Source organism: Bremia lactucae, linkage group LG8, assembly GCF_004359215.1.
Source record: "Bremia lactucae strain SF5 linkage group LG8, whole genome shotgun sequence".
Lineage (NCBI taxonomy): Eukaryota > Oomycota > Peronosporomycetes > Peronosporales > Peronosporaceae > Bremia > Bremia lactucae.
The window spans coordinates 4,046,154-4,058,753 of record NC_090617.1 but is presented as its reverse complement, the minus strand read 5'-3'; the positions used below and the strand labels follow the sequence as shown (position 1 = coordinate 4,058,753).

At 45.0% G+C, this 12,600-nt stretch overlaps 5 protein-coding genes across 5 annotated transcripts; 1 reads left to right on the top strand and 4 right to left on the bottom strand.

Annotated features, from left to right (window-relative positions):
* Nucleotides 1-645: 645 nt before the first annotated feature.
* CCR75_001713 (uncharacterized protein) lies at nt 646-1,743 on the bottom strand (the record flags this gene model as incomplete). Its single annotated transcript, XM_067959814.1, has 1 exon — nt 646-1,743. The coding sequence occupies one exon, from the start codon at nt 1,741-1,743 to the stop codon at nt 646-648; it is 1,098 nt and encodes a 365-aa protein (XP_067815443.1).
* Nucleotides 1,744-2,402: 659 nt separating this feature from the next.
* CCR75_001712 (uncharacterized protein) lies at nt 2,403-4,162 on the top strand. Its single transcript, XM_067959813.1, has 5 exons — nt 2,403-2,709; nt 2,771-3,054; nt 3,124-3,266; nt 3,329-3,562; nt 3,647-4,162. Exons 1-5 carry the CDS (start codon nt 2,415-2,417, stop codon nt 4,068-4,070), a joined length of 1,380 nt encoding a protein of 459 aa, XP_067815852.1. The 5' UTR covers nt 2,403-2,414; the 3' UTR covers nt 4,071-4,162.
* Nucleotides 4,163-4,629: 467 nt separating this feature from the next.
* On the bottom strand, nt 4,630-5,256 carry CCR75_001711 (uncharacterized protein; the record flags this gene model as incomplete). Its single annotated transcript, XM_067959812.1, has 1 exon — nt 4,630-5,256. The coding sequence occupies one exon, from the start codon at nt 5,254-5,256 to the stop codon at nt 4,630-4,632; it is 627 nt and encodes a 208-aa protein (XP_067815851.1).
* A 108-nt stretch (nt 5,257-5,364) lies between these two features.
* CCR75_001710 (uncharacterized protein) lies at nt 5,365-6,522 on the bottom strand (the record flags this gene model as incomplete). Its single annotated transcript, XM_067959811.1, has 1 exon — nt 5,365-6,522. The coding sequence occupies one exon, from the start codon at nt 6,520-6,522 to the stop codon at nt 5,365-5,367; it is 1,158 nt and encodes a 385-aa protein (XP_067815850.1).
* A 733-nt stretch (nt 6,523-7,255) lies between these two features.
* CCR75_001709 (uncharacterized protein) lies at nt 7,256-8,971 on the bottom strand (the record flags this gene model as incomplete). Its single annotated transcript, XM_067959810.1, has 1 exon — nt 7,256-8,971. One exon carries the CDS (start codon nt 8,969-8,971, stop codon nt 7,256-7,258), a length of 1,716 nt encoding a protein of 571 aa, XP_067815629.1.
* Nucleotides 8,972-12,600: the final 3,629 nt, after the last annotated feature.

The window sequence follows — 12,600 nt, the reverse complement described above, 5'->3', positions numbered from 1 at the left end:
AAAAGGAATTTACTCATGTCATGAAGTCAATGCGAAGAAGTAAAAGGACGCACTTACCGTGCAAGCGACTGTCAATCTCATAGAAGGCCATAATGGTTGGAACTATGGCAAAAGTGGTAACCTACTTAGCTACATGTCGATTCTACTACCGATACTGAAGGTACAGCGCATCAGACATAGCGCTGAAGCAAGTGCGATCGGTGCAAGCCGCTGTACATGGCTAGCCCAGGTGCTTAAGCGCGACTCTGTTTCCTTGACATTTATTGGGAATGTCGAAGACAATCAAGCTTGCCGATAAGTAGGGTGCGCTGCTCGACGGTCCAAAGTTTTTTGCAGCATTTCTCGGCCAAGAACTTGTGGATGAGCGACTGAGGCGATCGCCTAAAACTTTGCAAGAATCGAAGCTTCCGTGTTTTGCGTGTAACATTCGCTTGTTGTATGAATTGCCAAGATGTCAAAGGGACGACCACACATATTCCTGCACGCTTCTACACGTGTGCATCTATCCGACCAAGAAACGGGAACGAGATAGATACAAGAATATAACAATGTAAACAAAAACGGATATATTTATCGCTTAAATTTCTTACCGTTCAAAACACATTATACAGGCCAGTGCTCGTGTAGCGAGCCCCTCACAAATCTTTACGCTTCAAGATTCAATGGCTTCGTCTTTAAGGGATCCTTCAGCCTTTTGGCAGCTTCTTGGAGATTCGCGGCAAGATACTTACCGTACTCGTTATCTTGTCGCTCCTGAGTAAGCAACTTTTCGAGTCTTTTGGCATCCATATTCTTCTTCAGATACAGGTACATGCTATCGTACTTTTTGGCGGAGGTGACGGAGTCGATGGGCAATAAGCTTTCCCAAGCGTACATTCTGGGATGCTCTAAAACGTCGCCTTGTATGGCAGAAATACTAAGATAATCGGGCACACCATTTGGCTCCACGTTGGATGTTTTCAAGTGCCAAAGCACTTTATTATACAACGAGTCGTCAAACTCGGAGTGTTTGACATTCTTAGCCATCGTAAAGAAAAAATCAATCAATGGAAGCTTCTCTTTAGGTTTCATCTTGTCGAATTTTGGGAAGCGGATTAAAAAGGTTTTGTCTTCCTCACCCCATGTTCGGAAAACTTTAAAATTGTTGACCATGTCTTCAATTTTCAAGCCTTCGACAGTTATTAGCCGATTAAATAGCACATCTTCATATCTAGTGGCGACATTTGTCCATTGAGCGCTATGTTTTGCATCTGCGAGGAGTTTCACCATGTTCTGGGGCTTTAGATTCTCAATCATTGCAGCAAAGATCTGGTCATTTGCTTCAAGAAAATCTAACTTGTATACTTTGCGGACGAGAGCAGACCAATGCAAGAACCCTGGATCAGAAAGAGATGTTGCAGAATCGACCTTGTACGCCTTGAGAAGCTTACGGATGGCTTCGGGTTTGTTTGAAGCAAACTTCAGATACCAATATGGCACAATCCGCTTGAACAGGTTCGTCATTTGCTCAGTCACATGCCAGATTTTTCCTTTCAATTTCCCGAAAAACTGCGCCACCGTCTGCGAAAACGACGCCGGAACCTCGATCCTCTCTTCGGAAAAGCCTTGGACTGCTTCCTTTGACAGCAATGTGACATTGTTCGATTCAGGGACTTCATCGTCCGCAGCGTGCTCGTTACACGCCACCAGAACGAAGCTTGACAGCAGTATGAGAGAGCAAAAACACAGCACAAGCTTGACCATTGCTTTTGCGGAAAAAAGTTGAGATATGTCAGTGTGGTAAAACTCAAAGAATCTATTAAAATTCTATTCTTTACGCCAGGCTCCTGGCGTTAGAATGGATCAAATTCACGTCTTAAACTCTGTGTACTTCCTCTGTGCATTCTGCAGTAAGAATTAGAGCCGGCGCGCGCTACATTCTTTGTGCCCACGCAGGATCTGATCGCGATCTGGGACATACAACGAGACTTTGTAATACAAAATAAACAGTTGTTTACTGCTTGATGATTATTGGGTACGATAATATTGTCCTTCCGTCGCCTGTTCAGGAAGAATTAAAGCCGGCGCGCGCTCCTTCTTTGTTCCCACCCTTTTTATGAATCAACAATTTTTTCTTTTTTCAAGTAGGTTTACCTTTAGTAATTTTACCCCACGGTGTTCCTGAGGGGCGACCACCCAAAAAAATCCAATTTTTTTCATTTTTTTTACAAGGATAGAGTTCGCTACCGCTCACAAAATTTTATATCTGATCGCGATAAGGGGACAAATTACGACACTTTGCAATACAAATTAACAATTGCTCACTGTTTGATGACTATTGGTACAATAATATTGTCTTCCCGTCGCCTTCTTATTGGCCCCACCCTCAGTCGAAAAGGAATGTTGTAGACGTCCGCAAGTTTTTTCTCATCTAAATGCCGGGGTCGCATTCCCACCGCCAGCTCGGCATCGTCTCCGTAGCGCTTATCACGTACTTTAATGTAAGTGGCGGTCCGTGGGGAAGTGAGCCCGTGCTTGCAGCTTGCGGCCCCTTCGTCGGCATTGTGGCCGTCCTGCTCTTCCCATGGGTCTGGTGTCTGCCCCTTGCACTCGCCTTTGCTGAGCTCTTCACGGCATTTCCTACAGACGGTAGTTTTTGCAAATGGGTGGGTGTGGCATTTGGAAGACCTATGGGTTTCCAAGTTGGGTATTGGAGTTGGGTGTCCGGGGGTACGTCGCAACAAAAACGAATGCCGAGAGAGCTACAGTTTGACGCTTTTGTGCTCTCAAGTGATTGACAATGCCATCTATCCGTGTTTAATTGTTGATACGCTTTTGGCGCTGACAATGGGGGACAAGGACGTGCTTAATAAGGAAAATGGATTAGCCGGAAGTGTCTTTGCACTTCGCGCTGCATTCGCCGTGCTCTTTATGCTGCCAACACTGAAGAGTATCAAGCTCGTGGGGCATACACTGCTGGTATTGGGCGTCATGATTTTTTTGCCCTTTGCCGTGCTCATTGTGCTGGCCACACCACTAATTAAACCAACTAATTGGTTTATTGTTCGAAAAGACGTACGGAATGTAGTATTGTGTTGACATTTAGCGATATTGATTATTGATTAAGGTTTATTGTATTGTCAGCGAGATTGGGGGCGACTGCTAAGCTCTTTGTATTGGAATTATAGTGGCTTTGATGCAGCTGGAGCATACGCTGGAGAGATCGAGTCCCCTAAAACAACGTATCCCAAGGCAATGATACTCACAGTGGTCATGATTGCGTTCACGTCGGTAGACTTTGATTAATCTTTCGATGGATTGCCACAATAACTCATGCCAACCATTGCAGATACATTGTTCCATTTATTGCTATTGCAGGCGCCGATACACCGCACTATACGACGTGGGACGATGGGTCATACGCGATTATTGCCCAGCAAATTGGAGGAACATGGCTCTGTATCTGGGTTTTGATCTCTTCCGTCTTCGGTAATCTTGGATTGTACGTTGCTGAAATGGCAAAAGACGGATTCCAGCTGGCTGGGATGGCAGATTCTGGCTTGGCACCACCTTACTTTGCTCAGTGCGTAAATCCCTCGTTTTTTAAAAACTCTCATATATCCCATACTACCTTGGCTAACCACTTTTTGATAATGTGTTGCTGCAGACGCCACCCTGATACCGGCGTGCCACGGCGAGCCATCTTGTTAGCGTTTGTCATTATCGTTTTTATGGGCATGTTTGACTTTGATACGATATTGGGAATTGACAACTTTTTGTCGGCGCTGTCATCTCTTGTGGAAATGAGTGCCGCTGTCCGCATGCGCTTTTCCCATCCTGACATTGAACGACCATACCGTGTGAACCTGTCGGATCGCTCGCTAATGGTGGCAATGATGCTACCATTTACTCTGGGCGTTTTTATCATGATTAACGAGTTGACAAAGTCCTGGACGAGCCTTTCGCTTAATGCGATTGCGCTAATATGTGGCTATCTTCTGCAGAAGTACATTGGAGGTCACCCGTATCATAAATATGCGGAGATATTTGACGAGTCTCTTCGCGTATTGGACTCGTCTGAGGAATCATAGAGCTCAATACAATAGACAATATCTTTTACACGCTTTCACATTTAATTTAACGGGACTAGGAAATTAAGTTGCTGATTTTTTGTTTTGAATAATGATGCTTATCGTATTAATTGCCCAATCTTTGCGAAGATCTTTTCACCTTGCCGATTGTAGCTCACAATCTCGGGAAAAATTTCTAATCGGATTGAAGGCATTTGCTCGGCCATTTTTATTTATTTGCCGACCAAAGCAATTTCGAACACTTGAGAGCCACTCCAATTTTATAGTGCGTGAAAATCGAAATTTCTTGAATTGTTAAATAACTTGTTGCCAAAGATCTTGTGTTTTGTTTCCGAATAGGCATGTTTGGTCCTCACTAATATAATAGTGAAGTTTGGTTATGCACCCGTCAAGGTCGGGTGTCGTGGTGTGGCAAATTTTAAGAAACGGCATTTGTCGATTATATAAATCTCGACGTCCCGCCTAACCGTATTTTAATTAGTCAAGCTTCTTTATATTCCATTTATTCGACTTTAAGAACATCTGCTACACGAGAGGAATAAAGATTTATTAGGCGGGCCTAATGTTTTGACGCATCTACCAGACAAAGGTCCGAGAAAGCCTTTTGAATGACAGTACGATAGCAATGAGGGTGAGTACGCTTGTAGGCTTCATTAAGCCACGCAGTGGCTTCGTCCGACTGCATTTGCAGTGTCGCACCGTTGTTCTCCGTCAAATACAACGCTTCACTCGCATGCTTCATACCCAGTATGCTCATATCCCACAGACGTGCGTTTTCCGCTTGAGCACGGCCCAGTAGTTCCAGCACCTTGTAAAGCCCTTGAGCAGACGTCTGTTCGCTCTTTGCGATATCAATCGAAAAGCTTTTGTCGCCGATGCGAAACTTGATTTCGCAGTCGCGGTCGACATGTCCAGCACATTCAAAAATGATGTCTTTAATCACATGTTCCTTGAAGTCGTAGCGTTCTACGAGTTTGCGAGTCGTCGTAGCATTCTCGCCTTTTAAAACGATCAATGCCATGTTCGTAAAGGTAAATTCTGCCTTGACTGAACTCATCGAAAACGCAATCGTCTCATTTGGCAAAAGGTACTCGCATGCCAAGCATTTGGAGAAGTCGGCGACAATCTTGCAAATATCTGCAGAACCTGTAAGGTCGCCAGCAAGGCCCTTAACGAGACTTGCCATGATCTGTAGCACTTCTGTGTGTCAGTAGTGTGGCACACCGCAAAGAACTTGACTAATAAACAACACTCTTCATTCAATTGACTACATTAAATACGAATCGTACAGCTATCAATTTCGAGTTGGAAATGCTCGTAGAGCTTCCGCGTTAAATTGACTCAACACCTCAGTCTTGCTCTTCGTGTAGGCAGCAAATGCGTCGGCATCATAGCACACAATAGCAATGGTCGCGGTCCACGGGACAGAGCGTATGTAGCGCTGGATAGCACATAAAGCAACCCAGGCGGCCCTGTCGACCGGCAAGCCCATATTGCCTGTTGAAATGGATACCACAGCGACACAATGGAGATTTTCTTGCTGAATGCACCGCAGCACACTCCTGTACGTTCGCTGCAAATCTCGCATACAGTACTGTTGAAATCCATTTGGACCCACACAATGAATTAGCTTGTCCACCCCGGCATCAAACCCTGCAGTCACGATCGCATCACCAACATTCAGCCGAATATTTAAATCTGCCACGTGATCCCGCAACTTTTGACCTGCCCGTCGAAAGATTACCGAGGCTGCGCCAGTGTGGGGGTCTTCTAAGTGCGAAGCCGTCGGGAACGCCAATCCATCCACCCGTTGATCTCCAACCGTCTCAAGCTTTCCAATGTCTCCTTGGAGTATCTGCACAAGTGTGTCGAATTGGATTAATTGCTCTGCTGAGCGCAAAAAACTCGTCAACTTTGGACATGCCACGTCCAGTACCATTGGACTTGGTACACCATTGACCCACTTTAATGTAGCCATTTGCGACGTCTCGGCAACAACCGTTGTAGCCATCTGTGTGGTCGCTGAGGGCTGTCTGGCACTGATTTCGGCTTCCAGTGTTGAGGCCAGCCCTGCATCTGAATTCGTGTCTTCATCAGCTTCGGCCTCTTCAGAATCTCCAAGTAGCGAATTATCTTCTTCCATCATCGCATCTGCCTCTATATTCGCTAGTAAATCCATTTCGTCGTCATCGTCATCCTCTTCTTCTTGTACTTCATCCTCTTCTTCTTGTACTTCATCCTCTTCTTCGTGGTCTGACTCGACTTCTTGCTCAGTCACGTCGTTAAAGTGCTCCACAGGTGGTAAGTCCCCACCAAAGTGAGTGATAAGCATTTTTTCCCAAAATTGATCTTGAATCAGCACGCTTTGCCACGAAACATTAGATGCAAGAATCTCAAGTAGATTGGCTGACGAAGGCAAATCTAGCATCACTAGCAATCCTTCCAGCAGCATTTCTACGTCAAAAATACGAAAGATCGCTCGGGATCCAGATGAAGCTTTCACGTGACATGGCCGCTTGTTTAACGGGACGCCCGAGGGTGTGGGAGATGTGTGGGTATGCATTTTGTTCGCGTCGCAGGGCGTCGCCGGGAGATATATATATATGTAGGCAAGTTTAATTTAAACCGTGGAGAATGGGTACTTTTCAGCAAAGAGTCGTCAGACTCGATAAATTTCTTAAAAATAACGATATATAAACATTTACATGAATATCCGACCCCAACTTTCGAGCATTTAAAAGCGAGTACGTCGCTGATGTGTTCCACAAAGCACATGGAAGATTGTTTCTTGCAAAGTATTTGCTTAAGGATTGCAACAAAATACTAGGAGATAATTATCGGCATCTACACTTCAAAAAACCTTGGCCTTATAAAGCGCTTGTAAATTTTGTGAGCAGCGCTTAGCATACTATAAACATCGTTGACATAAATGCCGTATCATTTTTCTACCTCCAATGTTTCTAGCATTGGCCGCCATTGTACCTTAATTGACATATTTGAGCTAAACAAGTCGCAAAGAGGTCACATCAAGTCATAATAATGGATTCAGAGACAAGTATTGACTGAAATTTATTGAATTGTTACTTCATCTTCGTAACTTTATGCGAGGGTACGAGCAATCTTGATCGAATGGCCTTCACTTCGGCCATCGTAAAGCAATTTTGTGTTATCGGTTGGCACGATAATCATGCACAACGTTGAAAGTGTTCGCGTACTGCGTGTTCAGGACGCCGTGAACCAATCGACATATGACAAAACACGTTAGTGTTATCACGGGTAGAGCCGCTAAGCTGAGCTAGCATTCGAGTATGTAAATAATCATCCGAGGCCCGTTCACGTGCTTGGGTGGGGAAGAAAATCCGCCTGTATTTCGGATCGGCTTCAATCTCTTCCCGGGCGACGTCACGAGCCCTGGTCACTACCATGGACTGGTGGACACAAACATTACAGAGCGTCACGTCACGCTGCACGACGTGCGTTGAAAGGTGGTCATCGCGTCTCGGATCAGAGATGCAGCTCGTGACTTTTTTCTTTAAACGGCAGGACAAGCACACGTACCGCCAACACAATTGGCACGTGGTCGACGGTTTTTTCTTCTTACTATGCGACCCAAACCACAGGCCACGCTTCTTACAAGTGACACATAACTTGCTGTCGGTCACTGACGTCGAAGCTGCTGCAGCTGCAGAAATTGTGACAGTAATCGATCCGTGTCGAGATCTCCGTGGAGGAAGAGAGCGCGTGAGACTTGCAAGACTGTTTTGATGCGTGATACATCCCATCATATGATGTGCTGGTGGCTGACGCTGTGCCAGCATCCACGCAAGTTTTTTCATGCGTCCACAGAGCACCACATCACCAGTGGCAGCCATTTGAGTCATGGTCGATCGTACCGCGGCATTTCCTCCACTCAAGCAAGCACGTGCAAAGACTTCTACAGATCCACTTTGACTAGTTGCGTCTTCGTCACGAAAGAGGGTACACGTCGACATGTTTCCTCGTCGGACATTGTGGCGTATGTGGGTTTGAGAAAAGTGTACCGAGTGACGCAGTTGGTATCCAACACGTTCCCCAGTAGCAAGTGTAGTCGTCCCCGTAGCCTCCAGAAAGACCAGGTCTTCTCGGTTCCCTGCTCCTGGAAGAGTTACGGGGTAGTGTAGTGGGTGATACCGATAATGGTCGATCGTTGGTCCTCCATGCTCGACCCACTTTATTGTTAACGAACGAAACGGATCAGCTGTGGTGGGAGTGGTGATTGTCGCGAGCACTGCACCAGCGGTAATGTTTTGACACTCGTGAGCGCTATTTACACGCATTGCGTTAATGGTCGCGCCAAGAGTTCCATACATGGCATCATCCATCGAACCGGGTACAGAGCCAACGAGCTGCAATACGGGCAGTTCGATACCGGATGGCCCGACGGCATTGTCAGAGTCGCTACTGTAACCCATGGACCTGCTATCGGAACTGGTTGAGTTGCTGCAGTTGCTCATGAAGCTACCTGTACGTCGACTGAACAAGCTCGAGACACTGCTCCTGCAGCTGCTATCACGACCTATGACGCTTGGACTATACGTGTCAACGTCGGAAAAATCAATGATGTCCGAGTTCCGACGTCGAATTTGACGAAAGCGCTGCTGGCGTCGCATGCGGCGCTCGACATTCTTTCGGCGGCGTTGGAGAAAGATGCGCAAGTCTCGCTCATGTTTGACGCACTTCCATTGATTTTTATCGACTTTTCGACGATCTTGGTCGATAAACTTTTCGTACTGAACGACTGTATTGTGAACAAACATTCGTGCTACGGCTTCAAGCTGCGCTTCATCCTCAACTGCAAGTTGAAGAGGAGCAAAGGGGCTCTGGAACTCTAATGACTTGGGCGCACGGTGGTAAATACGCATTGATTTGCTTCCTACTGGATCACGTTGAGCTGTCGAAGGTCAGTTTACAAATGGCATCTATCGGAAGCGATGAATCATTTGAGGCAGGGCTTTTGGAAGACGAAACGCTAGGGCAGTCAAGATACGATCGAGATGCTTGAGCCACTAGTATGTCTTGGTTTGCAACGGCCATCATGATACGTTTTAGGGATCAGTAAGGCTTTCTTTCCATATTAGACTTTGAAGGTGTCGTTTGAAAATAAAACGCTGCTGTGATGGGACTCATCTGTCCTCGACACGCAAAACATGTCTCTCTAACGACGTGAAAGACGGGCTCTTTCGCAGGAGTATTCAGCACATCTGACTTGCCACTGAAACTCAAGCGCAATTTCATTGGTGGTGCCGCTTGGATGCGTCAGTCATGTTCAGCGTCGAATCATTGTGAAACGACGTATAGACAGTAATGTGATGTACATTATAAATTATTGTCGAGCGACGTACGTTAGAGCGCCTTCTTAGAGGTCAAAAATGATTATGATTCGTATTTTATGTATGGTTGAGATCAGGGCACAAATGGCGCATAGATGGCATTATATTTGAAAGGTCTTAAACACAAGACGCTATAAATAAAGATCGGGAGATCAGAAGATCCATTATTAATTTATTGTCAAATGGTGGCATCATTAAAGACAGCCTATTATTGACATCGTTTGAAGATTTTTTTATATAAACCTTCAATTTACAAAAAGCGCTCAAAAAACATAGGCTCCAAAAGTAAAACCAGCCTGAAATCTATATCGAGATTGGCTTCTATGGCGCGATTATCCTCACTTATATTGTGCCGAGGAACGATAAATGTCCTTTGCTCTGTAAAACCGTCTTGTTTACTTGTATTTCATCAAAAAGCGCCATGGCCCGTTAAGCCTACAAATTTAAAATTGTAGTAACATGGTCTTCTCTTACTTTCTACTGACCTCCTCATGCATCACAAATGTTTTTTAATAATTGCAGCTAATGTATCCGCTTCGTACAAAGCGTTTTCATCTATGGCGTCAGCGGCCCTCATTAGGCGAGCTAAGCTGGGCACGCGTCATTTGGAACGTACGCTTTCATTCAAGAAACATGATTCAGTTTAGCAGATGAGCGGGACTTGTCGATGGTTGTAACGCCAATAGGCGGAACGAACTGACGGAGGCGGTTGTTCGTTACTGATGAGCTCCGTTATATCAGAAATTGCACGATACAACACTGGTGAATTTTTTCTATGGGACGGAGAAGTGGATGGTGTGATATCTGCAATGTTGACGCTAATGTTGTAGATCCAAAGAATTCAAGGACATTGCTTTGCCGCTTTCGATACAAAGTCGATTACTACTATATATTTGACATGGTCTTGTAAGCTGTATGGATTTGGGTTGCTTGGACTCTCAGCGGTCTATGGATACAATTTCCTGGCTTTAATACAGCCCAAAGTTCTAATAAAATCATTTCCTCATGAAGTTAACCTTGTGCTTAGAAAACTTACAACGACTGGAAGTGAGTTGGTGTTTAATTCAGGTCAAATGAATTATCATTTTAATTGCCTGAGTCATGCAGGATCAAGGGAATTATTGTCAAAGACTAAAAAAAATAAAGTTTACCCTTTCGCGAAATTTCATCTTCAGCGCCATTCACAAAATGCACAATAAGTCTCAAGTGCAATTAATATCAACTCATCGCGGCAAGTCGCGAAACGTTTGCTTAGGCTTGCGCTCAGTGCTTCTATGAGAACCATCCGCAAGGTGATGTCTGCTGAAGACCTCCAGTACAGCACAATTTTAAGGTATGACTGACTGTGTCTCTCACATTCTAATAGAAGCTGCGTTTTAAAGAGTGCCTAACGTGATGTGTTCAAATTAAATTTAAGACTACTCTCCTTTAGTTGTCACATGCAAAAGAATTATCTTATGGTGTGATCCCTCCCTCTGAATGTAATCCAAAACGCAGCGCTGCAACAATATGAAATGAACATCCAGACAGCTGGTGCTTTTCAGAATCGACAACGTCAGCTGTAGATCATGTCAAATATAAATAAGAGTGCTCAGGTGGTCAGTGAAAAAAACTTTTCACGAATATGATATTTTGAGCGCTACGACCACTATCAAATCCCGAAAACTCCTGAATATCTGTCCAGTGAGAAAAGAATCTAAATAAACGGACATCGTCGCTTCTAGTATAACGGAAGCTGACCATACTTCCCGACCAAATGACCAGCAACATCGCGCGCCGCATTTAAGTGCATCTATTTATAAATGCAAACCAGAGTCTACGCTCGGGATGCAATTTTCGGCTAATCTGACAATTCAAGCTGCAGCAGCTCAAGGGATAGGTCATAAAAGCCTCTTTGGCAAATGTAACCCGCTCTTTTTCAATTGTTGTTCTTACGGAAACCATAGTGAAGTTTGAGTTTGACTCTTGTTATTTTGCCATGTTTGACTTTCCACGTAAAATACAAAGGCTGACCATTGGCAACTATGTAGTCAACTTCTCATCTAGATACCCTAGTCGCAACACAGCTGTTTTCAGTCTTCGTATTAACAAGCGGCATCTGACAAGACGTTTTGGGTACTAGCGAGGTAGATTTAAACGAATATTTTTGTAGATAAGAGACTTGAGATGGAAGTCAATGGTAGCCTTGACTTATTAATGACTGCTGCCACTTCAAGACACATGATCAGTAGCTGTAGGCGGGCACGTCGTAATGCGGCCACGCTCTACTTAGATACATACCCTAGCACAGCGAGGAAGCGGTTTAGATAGCTTCTCTAGCGTGCAGTGAGGTAGTTGTGGTGGCGCGTTAGCTACCCCACCCAACGCATTAAGTACTTTAGTTAAGTGTCGTCACGTGTAACGGGCTAAAGATGCCCTAATGTTACACAGTCCCCATTAAGTACATTTGGTACTTAAGGCAATGGTCAATTACTAAATAATAGTAATTAGACCCAGCACTCGGGTGTGGTGCACATTTGTGACCACCCCTTGTGGATGTGATGCACATGGGTGCATTCACATTAGGAGGGATGACGCCCAGCGTCATAAGTTACGCGAGGTATCTACAAAGATACGCTCGCAATACATATTAAATGATATCGATAGAGATATCATTTTAATTGGTAAAAATAGGTATTTATATTTAATTCTATTAAATATAAATCAGTCTGAAAATTACTACCTACTTGGTAAGTGCGCACGAGGAGACGGATTACCGCTCCCGTGACGACACTTCACCAGAGTTCTTAGTGTGTTGGGTGAGGTCGCTTGCGCGCCCACCACAACTACCTCACTGCACGCTAGAGAAGCAGGTTTAACCGCTTCCTCGCTGTATTAGGGCGTGTGCTTAAGTAGAGTGTGGCCGCATTACGACGTGCCCGCCTACACTTGGTAGCACTTGAAATCCTTCCCACGACCCGCATCTCTGCGTGTGTACGTGAGGATGAGCCTCAACATTGATTGGGCTCATTTTCGCTACCTCTCCGAACATCATCGGGAGGTGGCAGGGCTAATGGCGCAGGGACTTGGTGGACAAGCCCTGGTCAGGCTCCTGGGTAGTCCTTCTGAGCAACATGTTGCTCACTTGGAGCAGTTTGAGGCATTCGTGCTCGGACAGCGGA